The sequence below is a fragment of the Vulpes lagopus genome, chromosome 2 (assembly GCF_018345385.1).
Source record: "Vulpes lagopus strain Blue_001 chromosome 2, ASM1834538v1, whole genome shotgun sequence".
Lineage (NCBI taxonomy): Eukaryota > Metazoa > Chordata > Mammalia > Carnivora > Canidae > Vulpes > Vulpes lagopus.
In genome coordinates, this window is record NC_054825.1 from 32,142,274 (window position 1) to 32,169,285 (window position 27,012).

General features: G+C 38.8%; 1 protein-coding gene across 2 annotated transcripts; it reads left to right on the plus strand.

Moving 5' to 3' along the window:
* The first annotated feature begins 149 nt into the window (after positions 1–149).
* TCTN3 (tectonic family member 3) lies at positions 150–27,012 on the plus strand. 2 transcript variants are annotated; one of them, XM_041746681.1, is made up of 14 exons: positions 150–491; positions 655–778; positions 1,098–1,216; positions 2,309–2,436; positions 2,674–2,782; positions 3,011–3,126; positions 3,607–3,642; positions 4,333–4,413; positions 5,501–5,626; positions 6,748–6,855; positions 7,524–7,618; positions 7,908–8,061; positions 11,337–11,474; positions 25,083–27,012. In XM_041746681.1, exons 1-14 carry the CDS (start codon positions 236–238, stop codon positions 25,317–25,319), a joined length of 1,827 nt encoding a protein of 608 aa, XP_041602615.1. In that variant the 5' UTR covers positions 150–235; the 3' UTR covers positions 25,320–27,012. The 2 variants fall into 2 exon arrangements, with proteins under 2 accessions (XP_041602615.1, XP_041602616.1); XM_041746682.1 differs by lacking the exon at positions 25,083–27,012 and adding an exon at positions 20,609–20,984.

Consider the following 27,012-nt stretch of genomic DNA (forward strand, 5'->3'; position numbering starts at 1 on the left):
CCTGGCCTAAGGAGGAGGGCGCACACTAAAAGATGCTGGAAAGAGCTGTAACAACGCCGCTCCCTATTGGCTGAAGAGCTCTCGGCCGTCGCTCTGAGCCAATGAGCGGATGCATGCGGATGACGTCACACGAGATGCGCCTCCTCCCCTCCACCCTCTAGCCGAGCGCCTGGCGACCGCCGCAGCCCACTTTAAACTCGTGGGGGTCTCGACTGCCCCTTGTGCAGTCCGCCCCATGTGTACCTCGCAGCTGGAGCTGCTGCAGGTGTTCTTCCTGATGCTCCCCGGGGGCGTCTGGCCTCAGCCCGCTTCCTCTCCTTCAGCGCCTGTGCCCACCCCTTCGGACGCGGGGCCGGGGTCGCCGGGCGGGACCCTTCAGTCCTCCTCGGAGGGGTCTGAAACTCCGTGGCCTGTACCTGGGATCTCTACGTTGGGCCCTACGGCCGTGACCCTCTCTGCACCTGGAAATGGGACCGTACACCTGTTCCCAGGTGAGGGGAGGAGATGTGGGGATGGAAACCACTGGCTTAGAGATAAAATTCTGTGGACAAAGTGAATTCCGCAAAGTGAGGAGGGGGGCTGTCGGCAGAGGGGGTTCGCGCTTGGAAGTTTGGGAACCCTCATCCCATCCTCTGCTCTGCATTGTCTTCATAGCCTTACCTGTCTGTGTCTGTGACTTGACTCCTGGTACCTGCGACATAAATTGCTGCTGCGACAAGGACTGCTATCTTCTGCACCCGAGGACGGTTTTTTCCTTCTGCCTTCCAGGCAGCGTGAGGTGAGCTGCCATGTGCCGGATGAATACTAAAGGAGATTGGGACCCTAGGATAGGTCATATCTGGAACTAAGAAGAGTTGCCTTTCCTGCCTCCCGCCCGCTTCCACTTCTATAAGTGGAATTGCCTTGGTTTTTCCCAGGAGGGAGGTTCCCCCTTGGATTCTCTAGAGCAGGGCTGTCCGATAGAACAGGACCTCTTTGCTGTCCTAGGGCTGCCCGAGGAGGCTTCTCCTAGACCTCGACGGACCGCCGTGCCGCACCTTTTTGGACCTAACGCTCCGCTTCTAAATGTGTCTGTTCTTCATTCTGTTTACTCTCAGGTCTTCAAGTTGGATGTGTGTGGACAACTCTCTTATCTTCAGGAGTAATTCCCCATTTCCTTCAAGGGTTTTCATGGATTCAAGTGGAATTAAGCAGTTTTGTGTCCTTGCGAACAACTGTGAGTAGAAATGTGTTGGCTGTTCTTCTTGTTACCTAACATTTGTTGAAAATTGGCTTTGTGTCTGGATTTTTGTTTTTAAACTTTTCTGTTGTCTTTGAGTTTCTGTCATCTGCCCTCTTGTACCTCTCCACCTGCCCCCTCTCTTTTATTAGTGAACATTTGCAATTTCTTATGCCCTATTGGCTGTGGACAGAAAACCCATACAGAACTTTAATTTCAATCATTCCTGTTAGCTGTAAGGAGATGGCTGTAGGAACTTGAATAGATTTTTATACTGTTATAATAGAAGTTATAGAATCGTTACAGAATATACCTCATTGGAGTGTCTGAAATTTTAAATGTAGAAAGTATGAAGTGAAAGGAGAAAGACATAAACCAATTCATATACTTGAGAGATGGAAACATTATTAGGAATGGCAAGTTGAAGTTTAAAAGAAACAGGAAGGAGAAGACAGATTGAATGTTATCTCCAGCTTTGCCATGTCCTGACAGAAACAGTACCATTTTGTTGAACTAGAGATTCATCTGGTATGGGGCAAATGTGAGCAATTTTGGACCTTCTGTTTTCATCACAGATTACTAATCACTCACTTTCCTGGCATTAGGCACTTGGAACTGCTTGGCATTCATTGGACATATTCTTATCTTAGATCTTTTTTGTTTTGTTTTGTTTTTTAGATTTTATTTATTCATGAGAGACACAGAGGGAGGGGCAGAGACACAGGCAGAGGGAGACGCAGGGACCCTGCTCCCTCTTAGATCTTGATAAAAAACAATAGTTCTTTTAACATATTACATATATAGTAAGTGATAAAATCAGAATTTTTATCTTTGAAAGTGGAGTGTTACTGAGTCTTCTCATGAAATGTTCTAAAACTTAATCTGAGTAGTAGGAATAAAAGTATAGTAATATGTAAAAATTCTTTTGAATTTACACTTAAGATGAGTGTATTTGCAAACTTTGTTGTGTGTGTATTATGCCCCGATAAGGATACTTTTTAAAAGCATTTACTTGGTGTACCAGATATTTTTAAATAAATGTTTTTCTTTTATCTAAACTTATTTTTCTTTAAAAAAAAAAAATTTCAGCAAAATTAAACTATTTCCAGAAGCTCCAGAAGGTCAACGCAACCCACTTCGAGGCCCTGGCTACAGAGTTTGGAGGGGGATCGTTCACTTCAACAATCCAAACCCAGTCCCCACCACCTCATTACAAGGTGAGCCTAGGGATAGGGATGGGATTGTTATGTGTTTTTTCCCTCATGGCTGACAGTTGACCCTGGTGTCTTTGAGGTACCCCCCCCCTTCAACTAGGTCAACCATTGTCAGCTCTTTTAGAAGACAGTATTATCCACATTCACAAGCCCTTGAGTTAATTTTGTTTCTACTTTTTCTTTTCTCGTGGCATTCATTCCAAGCTCACTGTGAATAAATTTCTACCATACTTTGTTCAGGCTGGGGACCCCATTTTGACATACTTCCCGGAGTGGTCTGTAATCAGCTTGCTGAGGCAGCCTGCAGGAGTTGGAGCTGGGGGGTTCTGTGCTGAGAGCAATCCTGCTGGTGAGTCTCAAACAGAAGTGCCAATTTTTTGCTATTTAAAATAGGCTTTCTAAAAAAAAAAATAAATATAAAATAAAATAAAATAGGCTTTCTTAGAAACCGTTTAAAAAGACAAAATAAAAACAGATTGCTTTTCTTTTTTTTTTTTTTTTTTTTTTCCAGATTGCTTTTCATAAAAATAAAATAGGCATTCTCTTTTATCACTCCCTTAATTCTTTCTGTTCTAAGGTTTCCTGGAGAGTAAAAGTACCACCTGTGCTCGCTTCTTCAAGAACCTGACAAGTAGCTGCACCTCGGATCCAGCCCTCAATGCTGCCTCTTACTATAACTTCACAGTCTTGAAGGTGGTGTCCCTTCCCTCCCTGCCGTCACCATTGGGGATATAAAGTCAGCATGCTTTCTGCTATTGGGTTGTGGAAAAGGCACTGAACTGAAAGTCAGAATGCCTAAGAACTACATAAAAAACTGGGCCCAGAAGCCCCATCTAAAGAAAGATGAAAGAGGTGGGAGATACACATCTGGGTTAAGAGATTTATCCTCCTGGCTAATGAGATTAGCTTGAGAGAGTGTCAGGGGATAACATTTCACTATTTCACCAAAACCTCTTGCTTTTGTCATTCAAGTAGAGCTCTGCTCAGAGTAGATGTGTTGCTGCCCAACATCCCCTCAGCTTTACTCATAGCGTTTTAGTATAAAGAAGAATCAGGTAGAAGAGAAGAATCTAATATGTTGATTTTTCCTCCCCACATGTGAAACCACAAGCTCCTGGAGGTTTTCTCGGGGGTGTATGCACACTCATGATTCTTGCTGTCCTCTTATTCTAGGTTCCAAGAGGTATGACTGATCTGCAGAATATGAAGGTAAGACACTGTTTATCAGGGAAAAGGAAGAAGACTATTTGGTCCCTTTGCATCAGAGGCAATTTCAGTCTGGACTGTAATTGTGAAAGGAAGTCTATTATGTGTGATGTATCAAACTGTTAAGTGCAAATCCAAAACATTTTTTCCCATGTATGTTCTATATGATTAATAAGCACCACATGAAATAAAATATGTTAGATAAGTTTGTGAAACATTGGGTTACGTAAAATTAAATACTATAGCGTGGACTTCTTAGAGTCTTTATTGTGCTAAAGGGACTTGGTACTCTCCAAGAGAGGAATATCGGATATGATATTTCTAAAATTTATTTGGGGGTGCCTCACTGGATCAGTAGAGCTTGCAACTCTTAATCTTGGGGTTGTGAGTTCAAGCCCCACATGGAGTGTAGACTTTTATTACTTAAAATAAAAAGTTAAGAAAAAAAGTTAAGAAAAAATTTGTGAAATTTATTTGACCATGGAACTTTAATTTTATATGTAGTAGAATTAATGTTCTGAGAAATATGATTTTGAGAAGTAATGATTTTTTATCTTAAGGTGTAGGCTGGCAATGGAAGGAGAGAGGAAGGTGGTGATCAAAAATGAAAAATACTCATTTCAGCGTAATATGTAGCTAGGAGAGAAAACACTGCTTTCGATTTCAGTTGATTTGCTTCTTTTCCCTTGCTAGTTCCAGGTTCCTGTAACCCTTGTCTCACAAGCTGGTTCTCCTCTCTTGTCTGGAAACACTTGTCAGAATGTGGTTTCCCAGGTGAGGACGCTGACCTCAGATTCTGGACTGATGTTGATCAACATTATCAGAAGTGCCTCATCTTCTATTTAAGTACCAGACCAACCCCACATGAATTTTTGTGTGTGGAACTTAACATGTCAAGAATTGCGCCCATTACCTTCTTCCTTAATCATGTTTCAGTTTCCATTGCTACCATCCTCCAGTATTTCATGTCCAAAATATTACAGTTACTTCTGACTCTTCTTTCTTTACCCATTTGCAGTTTATTGTAGCTCTTATTACATTTTTTCTATTAACAAAATCAGTATCATCTGAAATAGAAGAGTCAACTTCTTGTCCTCCATTCTCCCTTTTGATCACCCTGCAGGAGGAAGAATAACCTTAAGCATCATTTTAAAGAGTGCTTAGAAATCTAATGTTATCTTTAATTGCTTATGACCCCCATCTCCAGCTATTATCTTCATTCATCCTCAGACATTGGAGAGCCAAGGAAACCAGCTATCCATGCTCCCTCTCCACTCACCTCTGCACACAATCAAAACTCATCTTTCTTCCCTTTCAGTTCTTATCATAAATGAATTTCTCCCATGAACCATTTCAAAGAGCTCTGTCCAGTCTCTTTTTACATCTGTAAATATAATACATAGTCTGTCTTTTCATGGTATTTGTGCTTGGCATTTTTAAGATTACTTGTTTAGTTTTACTCATTCAGTTATTTTTTTAATTGAGATATAATTGACATATAACATCATATTAGTTTTAGATGTACAACACAATGATTTCATACACACACATACATGCATATATACACATACACATATATGGTGAAATGATTTCCACAGTAAGTTTAGTTGATATTCATCAGCATACAGTTACACTTTTTTCCTTGCAATGAGAACTTTTGAGATCTTCTCTCTTGGCAACGTTCAAGTATATAATACTAAATTATAAATTTAATTACAATTTATAAATTATAGTCACTATGCTGTACCCTCATTTTTTTTTGTACCCTCATTTAGTTATAATAAAACTCTTCAAGACAGAAAATCTGTATAATTGGCCCATTGAATAATTTTTATTAATTGATTCTACTTTTGTATTTCAGGTCATCTATGAGATAGAAACCAATGGGACTTTGGGAATCCAGAAAGTCTCTGTCAGTTTTGGACAAACCAACCTGACTATCGAGCCAGGCACTTCCTTACAGCAACACTTTCTCATTCGCTTCAGGGTTAGGGCCCTTTTTCTATAGGGGATTAAGAGGGGAGGAAATACTGGATTAGAAATAGTTCCTGTGCTTCTATGATGCATGAAAAATAGATTAAGAATATGAAGGCCTAGGGATCCATGCCCAGCCTTAAAAAAAAAAAAAAAGAACAAGAAGGCCTACTTCAGTTTGTTAGTTGAGGCCTCAACATTTAGTATTTGATAATTTAACTGCAAGTGATAGAGATTCAACAATGTTTATTCAGTAATATTTTCTCTGATTATCTGACCCCCCAATGAAGCAGGACTTTAGTCTCAAATCCAAACTTGTTCTTTAAATAAGTCACTTTGAATCATAAATTCAGTGAACCTCCCACAGAAATTCTTAAACCAGCTTTTTTTTCATATTTCTGGGCATTCAGCAGGTTATTGTTTGTTTTTCACTTTTACTCTTTATATTTCTCATTTGAGTTTATGTGCTTATAATGAATTTTTGCCTGTATGTATTTATGAATATGTCAAAATATAATGTGATGGCATTAGACATTTTATTCATTTCCCACTTAATCTAACTTTCCGATCTTGATCACTATGTTTTGGCTTTCTTCTTTTTGAACCCAGCAGAATCTGGTTTCTTCTCAACTCTGCCCTCAAATGATCAACCAAATCTCATGTCTCTCAGAGTTGGTCTCTGGAACATCTGTAGTTCATTAAAAAATATTTTAAATTATGTTTAAATTCCTCTTATTTCAGCCAGGCTGAACATAGCCCTCAATTGATAGTAATTTTGGAGAAACGAAGTTGGTTGATCCTTGGTTGTAATCCTTGGTAGAAGTAGCATGTAGTAATTTCAATTTTCAGATCACTCACAATCTATTTTAGTGAATAAAAGTAAAACACGGAAGCTTTGCAAGAAATTTCTGCAGTATGCTTAACTGTGGAAGGGAGCCAGAGTGTTCAGTGCAGCTAACTTACTTCATTGCCATAAAGAAGGGTATGAAAAGAAAAAAAAAAGAGAGAGAGAGAGAAAGAAAAAGAAGAAAAAAAAGAAAAAAAAAAAAAAAAAAGAAGGGTATGAAGCCAAGCAGTGGAAGGTGGGAGAGCATGCTTTTCTCTGTAAGTGCCTTTCTTTCACTCTTTCTGCAGGCTTTTCAACAGAACAAAGCTGCTTCTCTTACTAGTCTTAGAAGTGGGAATCCTGGCTATATTGTTGGGAAGCCACTTTTGGCCCTAACGGGTGATATAAGTCACTCTGTATCCTTTTTGTAGCTGGGTAGCCTGTTGCAGCCTAATGAGAAAAGCTGCAGCTGCTGATCTTTTGGATTTCCCATTTCTGAGGTCCCCTGAGTTTTTAGATATTCAGGATTTTCTTTACCGAACCATTAATAAACTATGTTTTCAGAATTGTTACTAAACAAAGGCTATAGATGCATGTTCAACTGGCTGAAGGTAAAGGATCATGACTCATTTCTGTTTGCTTTAATGAAATATTTATATACTGCTATGTGGTTAGCCATTTTTGGGAGAACAGTTACTGTCTGTGTGTGTTTTTTTTTTTTTTTTTTTTTTTTTTAATTTTTTTTTAATTTTTATTTATTTATGATAGTCACAGAGAGAGAGAGAGAGAGAGACAGAGACATAGGCAGAGGGAGAAGCAGGCTCCATGCACTGGGAGCCTGATGTGGGATTCGATCCCGGGTCTCCAGGATCACGCCCTGGGCCAAAGGCAAGCGCCAAACCACTGCGCCACCCAGGGATCCCTGTCTGTGTGTTTTTTAATTACTAGAGGGAAAAAAATTTGTGACTTGAACAATGTTATGACATTGGTAAAATAAAGTGTTAAGGAAACAAGAGCATAGATTTTCCAGTCTGCCTTCTTTTTATTCCGTTATACTCTCCTTGACCATTATTTTCCACCTCAGATCACCCTCATGCAAAGTAAGGGTGATGGAATTTGCTCTGTTAAGAGACATGAAGTACAATTTGGAGTGAATGCAATATCTGGATGCAAGTTCAGGTAATTCTTTGCTTCTTCATCATTTCCCATAATTTTGTCTCTGTAGGGAATATGTTGATGTAACAACTTTTATATTTTGAATGACAGTGCTAGTTAGAAGTAGTTTTATAATCTAAATAATATTAATATTGCTAAAAAAATAAAAAATATTAATATTGCTAAAAGTTTTCTGACAGTCTTTTTTTATCTAATAGGATTATTTTCTCCAATTTATTTTATAATACTATTTTTTAACGTTTGGATTAATATGTTAGCATGGGACTCCAGCCTCCGTGGTGTTTCATTTCAGGTTGAAAAAGATGGACTGCAGCCACTTACAGCAGGAGATTTATGAGACTCTTCATGGAAAGACCAGCCCAGAACATGTTGCCATCTTTGGTAATGCTGACCCAGCCCAAAAGAGAGAGTGGATACGGATTCTCAGCAGGAACTGCAGTGTTTCAGTAAGGAGAGAAATACACATTCTCACAAAGATTCACTTTCCCCATTTGTGTGTAAACTATGGATATTAAAATTAAAACCAACCCTGTTTCTGTAGATGATGTAACTCATAGAAGGAAGATAATATAGTTGTCATAAAAGGAAGAATACAAGAAATCATGCCCATTTGAAGTCATTATTTCAGGTTAGGTTTATACCTAACTTATTTTCCTTACTTGGAAAAAAAAAATTAAAGGTAGAAAAATACTTGAAGGTAGAGATTATTCTGTGGTTCAAAATCAACTTACTCATAAGAGAAAAATTTATTTCATATGTATTTCAAATATTCTCTTATATTCCTGAATGATGGTCAACACAGATTCTTTCAGATTGAAATTGTATTCTTTCTGTTATAAAAGTTTACATATTTACATTTAATAAAAATACATTATCAGGTTAAAAAAATCAAACCATGTATAGTGATATTAAATGAAGAATAAAAACCCCAAGATCCCCTGCCATGGAAAGAGCCACACTTAGCTATTTCTGTTTTTAATTTTTCTGGTGGCCTCTAGATCCATTTTAACAGGTATATCTCTTGACTCCAGCCCAGGTGAAAGAAGTAAATCTACTGTACTAGTCTGTCTTCTTTCTCTTTTGCCTACCCCCTATCTCCTCACTTTAGTCAGCCATACTAAATTTAATTTTCCTTTCTAATTTTAAATTATTTTTCTGTATAAGTAATGCATACACTTGGCTCAAAATTCATAAAGTACAAAATAAAAATCTCTCTCGCAAATAGCTCTTCCCTCCCACATAGACAACTGAAATTAGATCCTGCATAGTCACACAAGTAAATACTCAGGTACTCTTTTTTTTTTATTCAAATGGTATAATATCATAAACACTGCTCTGCTACCTTGCGTTTTTTCACTTGATCTTAGAGTTTCTTCTTTATCAGTACATAATATGCGTCCTCATTCTTTGGGTAATATAGCTGCATAGTATTCTACTACATAGATGAACCAGAATTTTTTAGCCAGAGTTTTTGGTGAACATTCAGGTTGTTTGCAGTCTTTTGCTATTATACACAATGCGACATTTTGTATTTTGTAACCTAGTTCAGGCACCAGTTTGTACATTAAAGAATAAACCTATATGATAACTTCTAGAATTGCCAGATCAAAGGTATATGGATTTAAAATTTTAATAATTTCAGTTTATTCCCCATACTTAAAATTTACGGTCCCATCATTCATATGTGAGACCACTTTTTCCTTCTACTCTCATCAACACTATGTCATGAAACTTTTTAATCTTTTTTCATGAGTGAAAAATAGTATCCCCAGTATAGTCTTAGACTTCTCTTACTGTAAGATTATTTTGACATATAGTTGAACAGTTTGTATTTTATTCACTATTATCTATTTATATTCCTTGCCCATTTTTATTGAATTACTAGTCTTATTTACAGGAAATGAGAAATGGACCTTTTTCTGTGGTATGATTTGCAGATTTTTTTTTTCCAGTTTGTCATTTGTCTTTTGACTTTGTTTCTGGTTTGGTTTTGGTTTTGGTCTTTTGCCATGTGGATACTGATTTTTCTATTGTGAAAGATATCAATTTATATATATATATTTTTTTTTAATTTTATTTATTTATGATAGTCATACAGAGAGAAAGAGAGAGAGGCAGAGACACAGGCAGAGGGAGAAGCAGGCTCCATGCGCCGGGAGCCTGATGTGGGATTCAATCCCGGGTCTCCAGGATCGCGCCCTGGGCCAAAGGCAGGCGCCAAACCGCTGCGCCACCCAGGGATCCCTCAATTTATATTTTTTAACCTTTCAGTTTTGGTTCAGACTTTGAAAGGCCTTTCTTCTTAGTGATTATTTTGGAAGTGCCCTTCTCCCCTTCCCCAGCACTGTTATGACAACCACTGAGCCACCCAGGCATCCCTAGGATGGCTATACTTAGGAAGACAAACACTAACAAGTGCTGTCAATAATGTGGAGAAACTGGAACCTTAACACATTGTTGGCGGAACTGCAGGTGATGTGGCCACTTTGAGAAACAGTTTGATAGTTCCTGAATAAAATTAACTTAAGGGGCAGCCCAGGTGGCTCAGCAGTTTAGCACCGCCTTCAGCCCAGGGCCTGATCCTGGAGACCCGGGATTGAGTCCCATGTCAGGCTCCCTGCATGGAGCCTGCCTCTCTCTCTGCCTGTGTCTCTGCCTCTCTCTCTCTCTCTCTCTCTCTCTCATGAATAAATAAATAAAATCTTTAAAAATAAATAAAGTAAACTTAAATATGATCTGTCTCCCCCATTCCTAGTTTATATGTTATTGCCAGAATCTGAGCCTTACTATAAAAAGGTATAAGATGGGCAGCTCGGGTGGCTCAGCAGTTTAGCACCGGCTCCAGCCCAGGGCATGATCCTGGAGACCGGGGTTGAGTCCCACGTCAGACTACCTGCATGGAGCGTGTTTCTCCCTCTGCCTGTGTCTCTGCCTCTCTCTCTCTGTGTCTCTCATGAATAAATAAGTAAAATCTTAAAAAAAAAAAAAAAAAAGACCGGAAAAACACAGGCATATTTGAGGATAGTTTGTATCTGCTAAGTTATAGTAACTCACTTCTGTCAATCCTTCTTACTTCTTGGAATTAATCCTCCTAGAGTCATACTGCTTGGTTGGACTTCATTATCAAACTCTGAAATGTCTTCTTTAACATTTCATTGCTTCTGTGTCCAAATCCTTTGCTTTACTTAAGTGGTCTGCTCAAGGCCAGTGCCTTCATCATGCCTGGCACATAGAATATACTCAGTAACTATTACTCAGATTAATCAATGATTGTCCCTCCATGGCATCATGTGCTGTTCTACTTGCACACCTTTTTATATGCCATCTCTCTACCTGAATTTTCCTTTAATCACCATTTCTTCTAGTCAAACATTACTCATCTTAGTCCCACGAAGCCATCCTCAACCAGAAATGGCTGTTACTCCTGGCATTCCACAACACTGACTATGCACCACTCATGGAGCACTTCTTATAAGCATTGTATGTGAACTCACATTTTTTAAATCTCTATAATAGTCATTCCCATTTTAGAATATTAATTTGTTAAGATCCAGGACAATGATATGATCTATTGTGAACTTCTACATTCTTTTCTCTAAATCATATTACTTTCTCTGTTACATATAATGTTTAAGAAACAATGGTTACTTAATGCATGGTAACTGACTATAGGCAATCATCAGCAAGCAATTCAAGCAGATGCTTCTTTACCCTTCTACAGGCTATGCATTGTACTTCCTGCTGTATCATACCAGTTTCCCTGGAGATCCAGGTATTGTGGGCGTATATAGGCCTCCAGTCCAACCCACAAGCTCATGTGTCAGGAACCCGATTCCTATACCAGTGCCAATCCATAAAGGTAAGTCATGGCTCATAAAGGACCACTAAGCCTCTCAATACCCAGATTGTCTTATCAGCTACATGATAAGCAGACCACTTTAACAATGAGAACCAGTTTATGCTGCCAGCTAACATTTGGTTAGAGTGAGCTGAATAACTCTTTAAGTCAATCCTTCCTGCCTAGTTATTGAAATTAGCATGTTGTCATGATAAATACAGTCTATATCCTTTTCCCTAGTTTGTTTTCTCTTTTAATTTCCTGAACCTAGTATAGTATAGGTTAATTTCTTTTCAATCATCATACCAGTGTTACTTTACCAGTTGATTTAACTACAGAAAACATTTTCCCTAACTATGCATTCAGTATGACAGTCACACACTGTCAAAGTCTCTGAGTCTGTTGATAGCTTAAAGATGTTGCTGGGGCTAGTTTATAGTCATCAATTCATGACTGATTGCACTCCATTAAAATAATTTTACTATGTAGTAAACATCTACCTGTTATTTATGATATGTGTTAACATCTGCCTTGATTTTAGTATCTAAAATTATTACCTGTAAGTCATTGCATTGACATCACAGAAAAGAAATAAACTAGAGACTACATGTAGGCCAGAAATAAAATATCTTTAGCTCCTTCTTACAACGGTGTTGAGTACCTTAGCTCTTACCTACAAATAGTGTTAATACTCAGGTTACCAGAACCTTTGAGAGCATTCCATTTTTCTCTGTATTGGTTTACTGAATAAAATAGCCCTATTTCCAATAGATTCTACCCTTCTAATCTGTTACAGATTCTACACTGAATATATTGTTTTGTTTTTCTAAACTGTATATTTGGAAGTATCTGTATAGTTTAGGAAGATACCCACAGGACTGTTCTTTTTCTCTCTGAATCTCTGGTTCTCTTAAGCATAGAAGCAACCCAGTGCCTCTCTTGTGTAGATGTTTTAATTGTTATCATTTTCTAGTATTTAGTAGAGGTTAGCTTTTTGGTTAGTTTTCCCCCTCTACAAAATCACCCTACAGTCATTCACATCTTATTGGCTTAAGTGGTCGACAATTGAGAATTTCAGCTCTGCTTCATTCATGTATAACTAAAGACAATATCTATTCCAATCAGGGAACAAAAATTAACTGTGTTGAACTTACTGAGAGGTAGTATGCGATATACAAAATCATGTCCTTAGGATGATTTAAAGGCTTTGCAAAGGGAATTTTTACTATACAAAAATCTTCACTTTAAGGGCTAACTTGAGAAACTCACAGTCATGAAAGTTGCCATACCCCTATAAATATAAAAGGAGGGCAGCCTGGGTGGCTCAGGGGTTTAGCGTCACCTTCAGCCCAGGATGTGATCCTGGAGACCCAGGATCAAGTCCCACATCGGGCTCCTTGCAGGGAGCCTGCTTCTCCCTCTGCCTGTGTCTCTGCCTCTCTCTTTGTGTCTTCCATGAATAAATAAAATCTTTAAAAAAAAACATAAAAGGAGTTGTGTAATAATAGTGTCATATCAGAAAAGTTAAGCAAATACAAATATTTATTTGTATCAGACAATTTTATCATCTGTATTGAAAGACTTTTTTACTTCTTCAGTCATGAGTGGAAATTTTCTCCTGAAGTCCTATAAACATACTCACTTTCTCTTTATGTGATTATAATTTGATTAGTCGTCCTTAACTTTAAATCCTTATCTATGGGATCCCTGGGTGGCGCAGCGGTTTGGCGCCTGCCTTTGGCCCAGGGCACGATCCTGGAGATCCTGGATCGAATCCCACATCGGGCTCCCGGTGCATGGAGCCTGCTTCTCCCTCTGCCTGTGTCTCTGCCTCTCTCTCTCCCTCTCTCTCTCTCTGTGATTATCATAAATAAATAAAATTTAAAAAAAAAAAAAATCCTTATCTACACAGGCTTGTTTCTCAGGACTTCCTGTGAAGTTTTTTTCTCAGAATAGCAAGAGACTATTCAAAGAAAGCTAGTGTACATGTTCCCAAAGTCTACAGTAAAAAAAAAAAAAAAGAAGAAAGAAAGAAAGAAAAGAAAAGAAAAGAAAAGAAAAGAAAGGAAAAGAAAAGAAAAGGAGTTATACTTTCAGAAGATATATGTTCTGTGATTTTCTCCCTACCCACTGGCTGCATAGTTGATAGCAGTCTCATATGGGCTGTCTCAGTCAGCTTTGTGTATCTAAGTGATGGCATAAAAATAAATCTGGGTGGCAAACTGTAGGCCATGGGCTGGAGTTAGCCTATACACTTGTTTTATTTTGCCCATAGTGTTTTCTTTTGTTTTTTTAAATTTGTGCCAACATTTAAAAATCAGGAGATTTCATGTTGACATCCAGATTTCTGACTTCTCTTTAGATCTAGCAATACCGATTCTATACTCCTGCAGGGCATAAAATTTCTTGTCATCAAATGATGGTTTCCTCTTTTAAATAGAGTGCCCCTTTCACACAACCTATGCCTACCCACCCTTAACCATCCCATTCTCTCATTCGGGTTATCTGCTTAGAGCAGTAAGCATTTATGTTTATGACCATTGGAATGGAGCTGCTCAATGGTTGGTTAAATTTTGAACTGAACTATCGGAATGACTTCATCATACCAATGTAGCATTAGAAACATTTTAAATTCCTCTCACTATAAAAAGTGAAGTAGCAAAATTTTTGTAAAGTCCCCAAGGGTCCATGCAGGGAGCCCGATGTGGGACTCAATCCCGGGACCCCAATTCCTTGGGCCAAAGGCAGGCGCTCAACTGCTGAGCCAGGCATCCCTATAAATCTTTTAAAATAAATGTTACAGGGCAGCCCGGGTAGCTCAGCGGTTTAGCACCGCCTTCAGCTCAGGGCCTGATCCTGGGGACCTGGGATCGAGTCCCACATTAGGCTTCCTGCATGGAGCCTGCTTCTCCTTCTGCCTGTGTCTCTGCCTCTCTCTCTCTCTCTCTCTCTCTGTCTCTCATGAATGAATAAATAAATAAAATCTTAAAAAAAAACTTAAATAAAAATAATAAAATAAAATAAATGTTACATTCTCACAACAAACCCATGAAGTAAATAGGATTTACTAATATAGTACTCTGCTGCTTATAATTTATACTAATTGAGCCTTTAAAGGGATCTTTAAATTAGGGAATGAATGGGCAGCCCAGGTGGCTCAGCGGTTTAGCACCACCTTCAGCCCAGGGTGTGATCCTGGAGACCCAGGATCGAGTCCCATGTCAGGCTCCCTGCATGGAGCCTGCTTCTTCCTCTGCCTGTGTCTGTGCCTCTCTCTCTCTGTGTCTCTCATGAATAAATAAATAAAATCTTAAAAAAAAGAAAAAAAAAAGTTTGGGAGTGAATGAGATACAATATGTCTCCTATCTGAATATAAACTTTTTTTAATTTATTTTTTTTTAATTTTTTATTTATTTATGATAGTCACACAGAGAGAGAGAGAGAGGCAGAGACACAGGCAGAGGGAGAAGCAGGCTCCATTCACCAGGAGCCCGACATGGGATTCGATCCCGCGTCCCCAGGATCGTGCCCTGGGCCAAAGGCAGGCGCCAAACCGCTGCGCCACCCAGGGATCCCTAAACTTTTTTTAATTTAAAAAGAAAGTTATCTCTAGAAAAAAACAACTACTTTTGCAGAGTTTCTGGATCAGTCAAAACCAAAACAAGTGAATGATAAGAACAATGTAGCATCACAGGATCTAATATTCAGTTCATCTTTATCTTTAAATGGATCATCAAGCTTTTTAGATTATCTAGGAGACCTATTGTCTGCAGTTTAGGGAGCATGGGCATTGAGTCAGTCAGACATAGATCTAAATCAAGTTATTTTATTTCTCTAAATCTAAATTTTCTCATTTATAAAATGGAGTTTAATAATACTTCATTGGATTGTGCAGATTAAATGAGATCATAAAAGTAAAACACTTAGCAAATTTCCTAGCACATAGTGAATATTCAGTAAATATTGCTAATCATATCATCACTGCTATTTTTATTATCATAACTTTATTGGTTCCAAATTTCCATAGAAGTAGTGTATCAAGAAGGTTTCAAGCGCCGCCTGGGTGGCTCAGCGGTTGAGCGCCTGTCTTCGGCTCAGGGCATGATCCTCGGGTCCCAGGATTGAGTCCCACATCGGGCTCCCTGCATGGGGCCTGCTTCTCCCTCTGCCTGTGTCTCTGCCTCTCTCTCTGTCTCTCATGAATAGATAAATAAAATCTTTAAAAAAAGAAGAAGAAGAAGAAGAAGGTTTCAAGCAAAAAATCAAAAGTATAAGCAGGCATTAGAGCAGTGTTTTTCGATCTTTGTTGGCTGTCATCCATGGTAAGAAATATATTTTACAACACAACCCACATTATAGCACACACATATATAAAACTGACACAAAAGTTTTAGAAAACATTTTATGCAACGCACTGTGTGATATTATCTATTCTGTTGTAGTTGATTTTGTTATTTGTTTAATGCTAGACACTAAAGGATCACAATTTGCAATTTGAAAAACACCTTTAGGAGGGGGGAGCCCTGGGTAGCTCGGCGGTTTAGCACCTGCGTTTAGCCCAGGGCCTGATCCAGGAGTCCCAGGATCGAGTCCTGCGTCGGGCTCCCTGCATGGAGCCTGCTTCTTCCTCTGCCTGTGTCTGTCTCTCTCTGTTTATCTCTCATGAATAAATAAATAAAATCTTAAAAAAAAAAAGGGAAAGAAAAAAAACACCTTTAGGAAATACATCTCTGACTACATTTTAAAGCTAATTATATTGTATTATTTAATAATTTATTTTATTCATTATAATTAAAAGTTGGCAGTGTTTTATATATCAGTCATAGCATATGCTAGTATAATTGCCAGTCTAGCCCCCAGTCTATCATAAAGGTTTTTAATCTTACGGACCCACTGAGAATCTGTTGAAAGCTCTTCTCCTGCTAGAAAAACACAAACATACAATGTCCTTTATATAGTTTCAAGGGATTTATTGATTTCTTAAAACCAGGCTAAGAACTATATTAGGAAAGGTAAAGAACACTAAACAAAATAAGAATGAAATTTACTGATTTTAGAGATAATTGCTATAAGGAAAAGGACTAGGAAGTGGCTGGATTAGTAAGGAGTTCTATTTCTCTTACCTGTTGATGTCTTGGAGAATATCACCACCGTTAGATCACTGTGAGAGCCTGTAAAGTTTGTCACTAAAGTCTTCCTTTTTCAATCAAGCACTATTTGCCTCTATCTCTTAATGAATGATAAGACTATAGAATTATTTGGCCCCCTTCCGTAGTTCTCTTTTCTTAAGATTTTATTTATTTATTCATGAGAGACAAACAGAGAAAGGCAGAGACACAGGCAGAGGGAGAAGCAGGCTCCATGCGGGGAGCCTGATTTAGGACTTGATCCCAGGACCCCAGGATCACAACCTGAGCCAAAGGCAGATGCTCAACCACTGAGCCACCCAGACATCCCTCTTCTGTAGTTCTTTTTTTTTTTTTTTTTTTTAAATTCATGACAGAGAGAGAGATAATGAGAGAGACAGGCAGGCAGAGGGAGAGGCAGGCTCCGTGCAGGGAGCCTGACGCCAGACTCGATTCCGGGCCCCCAGGACCAGGCCCCAGGCTGAAGGTGGCGCCAAACCGCTGGGCCACCAGTGGTACACCCTCTTCTGTAGTTCTTAATAACCTGTATAGAAGAACCTTACTTAGTTCACTGAGTGTTTTCTTTTTACATCTTTTTTTAAGAACTTGTGAAAGTTATGCTCACTGTTCTATATGTTAAAATGTATAACGCCTTGAGATATCTCCTTGATACATGATGTTGAACCACATTTACTCTTTAACATATTTGTTTTCTTTAACTCATTTGAAAATCTTATTTCACTGACATCTTTTTAAATTTTTTTTTTTTTAATTTTTATTTATTTATGATAGTCACAGAGAGAGAGAGAGAGAGAGGCAGAGACATAGGCAGAGGGAGAAGCAGGCTCCATGCACCGGAGCCTGATGTGGGATTCGATCCCAGGTCTCCAGGATCGCGCCCCTGGGCCAAAGGCAAGCGCCAAACCACCTGCGCCCCCTCAGGAATATATTTTACAACACAACCCACATTATAGCACACACATATATAAAACTGACACAAAAGTTTTAGAAAACATTTTATGCAACGCACTGTGTGATATTATCTATTCTGTTGTAGTTGATTTTGTTATTTGTTTAATGCTAGACACTAAAGGATCACAATTTGCAATTTGAAAAACACCTTTAGGAAATACATCTCTGACTACATTTTAAAGCTAATTATATTGTATTATTTAATAATTTATTTTATTCATTATAATTAAAAGTTGGCAGTGTTTTATATATCAGTCATAGCATATGCTAGTATAATTGCCAGTCTAGCCCCCAGTCTATCATAAAGGTTTTTAATCTTACGGACCCACTGAGAATCTGTTGAAAGCTCTTCTCCTGCTAGAAAAACACAAACATACAATGTCCTTTATATAGTTTCAAGGGATTTATTGATTTCTTAAACCAGGCTAAGAACTATATTAGGAAAGGTAAAGAACACTAAACAAAATAAGAATGAAATTTACTGATTTTAGAGATAATTGCTATAAGGAAAAGGACTAGGAAGTGGCTGGATTAGTAAGGAGTTCTATTTCTCTTACCTGTTGATGTCTTGGAGAATATCACCACCGTTAGATCACTGTGAGAGCCTGTAAAGTTTGTCACTAAAGTCTTCCTTTTTCAATCAAGCACTATTTGCCTCTATCTCTTAATGAATGATAAGACAATGTAGCATCACAGGATCTAATATTCAGTTCATCTTTATCTTTAAATGGATCATCAAGCTTTTTAGATTATCTAGGAGACCTATTGTCTGAGCAGTTTAGGGAGCATGGGCATTGAGTCAGTCAGACATAGATCTAAATCAAGTTATTTTATTTCTCTAAATCTAAATTTTCTCATTTATAAAATGGAGTTTAATAATACTTCATTGGATTGTGCAGATTAAATGAGATCATAAAAGTAAAACACTTAGCAAATTTCCTAGCACATAGTGAATATTCAGTAAATATTGCTAATCATATCATCACTGCTATTTTTATTATCATAACTTTATTGGTTCCAAATTTCCATAGAAGTAGTGTATCAAGAAGGTTTCAAGCGCCGCCTGGGTGGCTCAGCGATTGAGCATCTGCCTTCAGCTCAGGGTATGATCCTGGGGTCCTCGGATTGAGTCCCGCCTCAGACTCCATGCATGGAGCCTGCTTTCTCCATCTGCCTATGTCCCTGCCTCTCTCTCTGTATCTCTCTTGAATGAATAAATAAAATCTTAAAAAGAAACCTTACAAAGTGTTAAAACAAAATTATTGGTAGTAATTTCCGAAGTAAACATCATAAAATATTATCGTTTAAGTAGAAATAAGTCAACCATACATAACAGAACTGGATCCACATTAAAAGAAATGTGCTGACTTGGCTGTGTGTCTTTTGTTTGTTTTGATAAAAGACATATGACCAGACTTTGAGGGTTGAGTTTTTTTTTTTCCAGTATTCTTGCTACACATTCACTAGAATGAATTCTCTAATTTTGCTTATATATAACTTTTGAAAAGCAAATAGAAAACTTGGTACTTCAGAATTTATGTGTAACACATTTGTTCTTTAAAAAAAAAAAAAAAAAAGCCACTTTGTTCTTTGGGGCAGCTAGGTGGCTCAGTGGGTTAAATGTCTGCCTTCAGCTCAGATCATGATCCCAGGGTCCTGTCATTGAGCCCTGAGTCTGGCTCCCTGCTCAACGGGGAGTCTACTTCTCCCCCTCCCTCTACCCCTCCCTGCTCTCTCTCTCTCTCTTTCTCTCTCTCAAATAAATAAAATCTTTAAAAACAACAACAACCTTGTTCTTCTTGTGATACTAAAACACAAATTCTAGGGGCACCTGGGTGGCTCAGTGGTTGAGCATCTGCCCTTGGCTCAGGTTGTGATCCTGGGGTCCTGGGATCGAGTCCTGCATCAGGCTCCCCGTAGGGAGTCTGCTTCTTCCTCTGCCTATGTCTCTGCCTCTCTCTGTGTCTCTCATGAATAAATAAATAAATCTTAAAAAAAAAAAGATCTAAAATGGATCAATAACATTCAGTAGTATCCAGTGACCTGGCAAGTGCATTCAAGTTCCTTTTAATTACTGGATTGTCTACTAGACTGTATTTGTTCCAAACCTCCACACAATTATGGAGGCAATATTCTTAATACATGAAGAAAAAAACATTTCACTTGAAATATTAGTTTATAAATAAATATAGGAGGGATGCCTGGGTGGTTCAGCGGTTTCAGCGTCTGCCTTTGGCTCATGGCATGATCCCGGAGTCCTGGGATCAAATCCCACATCGGGCTCCCTGCATGGAGCCTGCTTCTCCCTCTGCCTGTGTCTCTGCCTCTCTCTTTCTCTCTCTCTCTCTCTTTCTCTCTCTCGCTTGCTCTCGCTCTCTCTCTCCCATGAATAAATAAACAAAATCTTTAAATTAATAAATAAAGGAAAGAAGGAAGGAGGGAGGCACAGCCTTTAGGGATTCTAATTACAGTGTTAGGAGAATAAAGGGTCAGTCTATAATTGCTGACTATTAAATAGCTATGGCATACTTTCTTCCTTGTGTCTTATTACCTCTTGCTACTTTGTATTAGTTCCTTCTCTCCAAAAATACCTCTACTCATTTGTCAAAGAAAAAAATCTTTATTGAGTGCCTAGTTTGTGCCAAGTACTATGGCTGATGCTCTAGGTTTGATGCATGGTAAACAAGTAGATATCATCCCTGCCTTACAGAAGGTGTAGGGTGGCAATACTGAGGTAAAATTTAGAAACACTGTTACAAAAAAATTCATCAAGAGATACTGATAACATAGGCCCAGGTGGGGGCTGTGAGGGCTGCAGAAAGTAGATAGAGTTAGGGATGCCACAGATAGGACTTGACTGCTAGGACATGGAAGTTGAGGAAGAATGAGCCAAGGATAATGGATAGTTTTCAGTTTGGGCATTTCATACCCTGTTGAAATAATTTTGCTTTTTGCAATTATTTTTCTGTTTTTCACCCTCCTTTTTTTACTTTAGTGGGTATGCCTGAGGTTTTCTAACCCTTTCTGTTTTGTTTTGTTTTGTTATGTCTGTTGTAGAAAACTGCTTTCACCCTGCTTGAACCCACTTTGCCTGTAAAATGCCTGGAAATATACATCTCCCAAATGGCCCTTAACCAATGCCTGAAAGATGCAGGAATAGAAAAACTCAGCCCCCTTGCTTTGGATTGGGATAATACAACTTGCTGGGACTGTGAAACCTACTTTATATTTCAGAGTTCCCCTGCAGATTGGACTAATGCTAGATAATGGTATAATTTATCAAATTAATTAATAGTTGTATAATTTATCAAAATAATATATATATGTTTTTAAGGTAAAGAAATGCCAGAAAAGAGGATCTCTTAACAAAAAAATAAAATGCTATATTCCCTCTTGCCTTGCTTCTAAGCAATATTGAATGATTATCTCTTGAATTATGAGTTTGTGGATAATTTATGGACTTCTATTTTGGTGAGTTTAGCTCTTTTTTTTCCTCCTCCCACTACACTCCCAATGTATGTTAAGTAAAAATATTTTATTAAATCAATATTGTGTTTCATTATTATGATTACATAAATATGCTGAGCCAAGTCATTAAATTTTTGTGAAATTTTTTACTTCTGAAATTAGTAATTATCCCGTTTCATTTCTTTAGTTTTCTTTGAGCTTAAATGCTAAGATGTCTCACACTCTCCGATATCTTTGTAAAATTTCTCTCAATGCAGTTCAACTTGCCATGTGATACTATCAGTTCTAATTTTCCTATATATTTTCTTCATGGCAACCTCCATTACCTGGTGTAGTATAAACTCCTTACTGCCCACCAGTTGTTATGGAACTTTCCTGTCATTCTAGCAATTCCTCTTGCGTCTTGTGTTAGATTCACTGTTTACTGGGCACTACTTTTTCCTTCTTGGTTTACTCTTTTGTTTTGATGGAGCTCAAAATCTAATAACTTCTTTGAAAAAAAGGCACATTTTCTTTAATTCACATGTCTAAGGATAGCTTTATTCAACTATCATCATCACTGTTATATCAATTATGATTGCTTATTTGATCAGGTATTCTAGATTGAATTCCAGATTGGAAATGATTTTCACTCACAATTTGAAGGCATTCTTTTATTGTCTTCTAGTTTTCAGTACCATTCAAAAGCTGTTTTAAGATCTTTTGCTCCTAGTAGTCTGAAGCTTCTAAAATGTTATGCCTTGGGTAGGTTTTTTTCTTCATTTTTTTTCCATTATGCCAAGCAATTTGGGGGATTATTTTTATACTGAAAGCTCTGAGAATTTTCAGTTATTACTATTTGTTTAGTAATTAACCACACACACACACACACACACACACAGACACACACACACACACACACACAGTTTTCTCCCCTATTTTTGTAACTCCTGTTAATCTGTTAAAGGGTCACTAGATTGGTTCTCCAATCTTTTTCTGTTCTCTCATATTGTCTATTTATTTACCTTTTTGTTCTTTCTAGGAGGAGAGTTCCCACCTTTCTTTTTTAACTTCTTTTTTTTTTTTTTAAGATGTTATTTATTTATTCATGAGAGACACAGAGAGAGGCAGAGACATAGGCAGAGGGAGAAGCAGGCTCCCTGCAGGGAGCCTAATGTGGGTCTTGATCCCAGGAACCTAGGATCATGACCTGAGCCAAAGACAGATGCTCAACCACTAAGCCACCCAGGTACCCCTCTTTTTTAACTTTACTGATTTTTTTTCTATCACATTTTTAAAATCTAAGAGCTCTTATTTTGTTTCATTTTATAAAAACCTTTTCTTATATAAATTTAATGATCTGGGGCACTGAGCTGGCTTAGTTGGAAGAGCTCATGACTCTTGGTTGTGAGCTCAAGCCCCACCTTGGTTATAGATTACTTAAATAAAACTTTAAAAAAAATAAAGATCTTAACTTTTCATCTTTATTTTTCCTTCTCTGTTTCCTCTAAGTTTATTTATTTCTGCTCACTTGGTATACTTTTTCTCTTTAATGTGAGAACCTTCCCCCACACATCTGGCAACCTCTAGCTGTCTGTCCAACATAAGAGTAAGCTGTTAAGCTCATTGAAAGCTCTGTGATCATGAATGAAAGTTGCTGACTGGTGGCCTTCACAGTAGGGCAGTTAGGTGCAGCTGCTTTTGGGTTTTGGAACTGCCAGATGTCATCTTTTTGACTTGTTGCTGAAATGGATCGTTTTCTCCAGAAAAAGACCCTCTTGATTCCTGACTGACAAGTATGGTAACAGGGCAGCCCGGGTGGCTCAGCGGTTTAGTGCCACCTTCAGTCCAGGGCCTGATCCTGGAGACCCGGGATCAAGTCCCACGTCGGGCTCCCTTTTTACTGATTCATTAAAAATACTCATTCCAGGGACACCTGGGTGGCTCAGCAGTTAAGTGTCTGTCTTCAGTTCAGCGCATGATCCTGGAGTCCTGGGATCAGTCCCACATCGGGCTCCCTGCATGGAGCCTGCTTCTCACTCTGCCTGTGTCTCTGCCTGTCTCTCTCTCTCTCTCTCTGTCTGTCTCTATGAATAAATAAATAAAATCTTTTAAAAAAATCTATCAGGGACGCCTGGTGGCTCAGTCAGTTAAGTGTCTGCCTTTAGCTCAGGTCATGATCCCAAGGTCCTGGGATTGAGCCCCGAGTCGGGCTCCCTGCTGAGCAGGAGCCTGCTTCTCCCTCTCCCTCTTCCCTTTCTGCTTCTTGTGCATTCATGCTCTCTCTCAAATAAATAAATTATATATATATATGTATATATATATATATATATTTTTTTTTTAAGCCCCATCTATCAGCATTTTGGAGCTAGATGGGGGAAGGGATTTCATTATACTGAATAATTTTCCTAAGTTTAGCTCTATTCGTTGCTCTACTCTTCTTCATGCCCAATGTCCCTAAATCCAGAATTTCTCTTGTTTAAATTGTCCAAGAGAAGGGGTAGTTGCCTGATCACACTGAGAGGGTATCATTTAGTAGCCACTTTCTGTTCCTACTTCATACCTGCCATCATGTTAAATCCTGGCCTCCCCATTTTCTTTGTCTGGTTAGTTTCAGCCAGTCTTCTGTGCCTAGCGAGAGTCAGGATTGCCTTTTCAGTTTTAACCTAAGCTGACTGTCCCAGAATGCATGTGGTTCTTTCAGTGCCTCAAAAGCTATATTATTTTTGTGCCAAGTCTCTTAGGAACTTCACTGTTTTTGTTTTTAAGATTTTATTCATGAGAGACACAGAGAGAGAAGCACAGACCTAGGCAGAGGGTAAAGCAGACTGCCTGCAGGGAGCCTGATGTGGGACTCCCATCCTAGGACCCTGGGATCACAACCTGAGCCAAAGGCAGATGCTCAAGAACTGAGCTACCCAGGTGTCCAGAAATTCACAGCTTTAAAAAAAAGGATTCCAGGGGCTCCAGGGTGGCTCAGTCAGTTAAGCATCTGTCAGCTCAGGCCATGATCTCAGGGCCCTGGGATTGAACCCCACGTCAGGCTCCCTGCTCAGTGGGGAGTCTGCTTCTCCCTCTGCCCCTCCCTCTGCTTGTGCGCTCTCTCTCTCTCTCTCTCCCCCTCCCCCTCTCCCTCAAATAAATAAGTAAAATCTTAAAAAAAAATATTCCAAAGAATTAATATGACATGTAAGATTATCACAGCACTGGCTTCATACCCATCTTTTTTAAGTACCTAGAAAGGTTATTCCTGGCAAAGTTGTGTTTCCAGAGCTTGGTATTTACTGTTGCCAAAGACCACAGGCAATATGTAGCATCAGGGTAAACAAAGGTAAGTGGAGAAAATACTCATTTCCTATTCAGCAAGATAGTTATTCACTGTCGAATTATAATCAGAAGTCTGGTAACTACAGAGTCAAAACAAAAAGAATTCATTTTAGATAAACTTGTTTTAGTTATCAGGCTACAACTGTATCTACCAAAAGTGATACATATTAGATCAAATACTTGAATCAGCTTGATAAGATCCCTTCTTCCAGGAGCATCTGTTTCATTTGACTTGAATCATTGGGCGTTTGAGAGGATCCTTTCTAACCCTGAAATTCTGTGAAGCTGATGGGCTTTTTATCTACATGATGGAGTTCTTTGTTTTTCCATGAAGTTTCACATTTCTTTCTACAATTGAAGATGGAATAGAATTGCCACTATTATTTCCACATGTGTACTTCAGAGCCTGTAGTCTTCTGGGACTTGATAAGGCAAAGCTGCTAAGCATGTAACAGCATCAGTTCTACCATCTGGCCTCTCTGATATCAGCCAACTCCCCATTTGGGGGAAGCTAGAGTCAGTCTTTCGCCGTTTATGTAGGTGTAGCTAGCTATTCACAGTTTAGTGTCGTGGACTACTGCTAAGAAATTTGTTTCCTATATATCGTAGAATGAGAACTACATACAAAGGACCAATATGAGAAAAAGGCATAGCCTGCTTGGAACAATTTGGTTTGGGTCTTTCTCAGAGAAAGTAATAACAATTAAGTTAGAAAGCTATGTAAAGTATTGACCTGTCATGGACTTTCTTCCCACAGGATTACCAACAAGTAACAGAAGTACCTTTGACAACTGTTGTGACCTTTGTGGACATTACCCAGAAGCCAGAGCCTCCAAGGGGCCAACCTAGAATAGACTGGAAACTGCCATTCGACTTCTTTTTCCCCTTCAAAGTGGCATTCAGCAGAGGAGTAGACTCTCAAAAAGGCTCAGCCTCTCCCGTCCTTATCCTGTGTCTCTTAGTGCTTGGAGTTCTCAACCTAGATACCATGTGAAACAAGGAGAGTCAGTTTTTTAATTTTCCCTATGGGAAGTTCTGAGACAGCCTGCTTATCTTGGCTAAATGGGTCCATACCTGCTTGTGACCAGAGGACAACATTTAAAATAACAGAGGACCTAACTGAAGGAATGTTTGTATATGAAAGAAGAGATTTTTGAAAAGCAATAAAAACATCATCTTTGTTAGGGCTCTCTGCTTAGGACTCTGCAGACCACCAAGTACACATTAGGTTCTCTACTTATCAAGCTAGGAAGAACCTAAAGAGCCCTTCCTCCAGCCCTTCAGGTTTTGTTATGCCTGACTAAAGTTTTGCAAAATCTTCATCCATCTGCTCATAGGCACACTTAGGCCCAGCATAAAAAGGAACATGCTCCCGCTATCCCCCAGATGAATTTGGGAATAGATGCCCTCTGGACTTAAGAGTAACTGTTAGGAACAGAAAACTGCTGGCTATAGATTCCATCTGGCCCCTCCCTACTCCCTTGGGCCACACTCTGCCTGGGCAGGAGTAAGGAAAACAGTTCTTTCAGGTCAGTTTCCAAAATGATTGAGGAATCCCAGCCTCCTTTTTTTGCTAGCAAATGATTGATCCTACTACCCATTTCTATATTCTTCCTTCCTTCCATTGTGGTGAGTAGAAATGAAACTGAGAGCTTTGTTGTGCTAACTCCAGCAGCACACAGAAGCTGACATGTGATCACCTCATGATTACTTATCTATGTGCATGAGGTTTAAAAAGAAGGAAAAAATGTCCATACATAGCACAATGGCATTCAGATCAAAGTCCTTAAGCTCTTTCCCTGGGATTAGAGCTAAATATACCAGGATAGGTGAGATTGGGAAGGAGACTGGGAGGGTGGAGGTGATGCCAGGAGCCAGAGGGTTGGGAGCCTAAAGTGACTATAGTAGAAACACTGAATGGGCAAAATAGACTCTAAGATGGGGTCAATAACATGGGAGCTCATCATATAGGGACTTGAAAGCTAGGCAGAGAGAACTGAAAATAGTCTACTTTTTTTTTTTTTACAACATATTAAAGATCTTAATCTAGAATTGCCTTTTAATAAAGCATATACTTAGTTATAATAAATCTTAAGTTACAATGCTATTGTAAACACCATCTCTGATGGGTTTATCGTTTTTGCCCCATTCCAAAGTACTCTGAAAGTAACCTACTTCCCTGCAGGAAAGTGGCAAGTTTCTCATAGCAGTTATTACCAAACTAGGAGGAAGTGCTGCTGTAAGAGGGAAATTATGCACAGGTAGAGTTGGGACTTGGAACGCTGATGGCATGTTTCCCACTAGAGTCCATTATGTAGATATTAATGTTAATCAGCAACTCTGCCTCCGAAGAGGCCTGTACCAAACCAGACCACAAAGCTACTAGAGTATTTAGGGTCTCCAGTTTGGGCTTCTTAAAGAGGAAAAAACTTCCGTGACAATTCATTCCATATTATGGGGTAGGGCACATCTAATTTACTCCTGACAGTCTACAAGTTCTCAGCATCTGGTCCCTCTATTTCTTTATTCACATGCTTATTTCCGTGCCCCTGTGCTATGAAACCATTCTATGCCTCTACCAAAAAAAATTATTATTTTTTTTTAAAGATTTTATTTATTCATAGAGACACAGAGAGAGAATGAGAGGCAGAGACACAGGCAGAGGGAGAAGCAGGCTCCATGCAGAG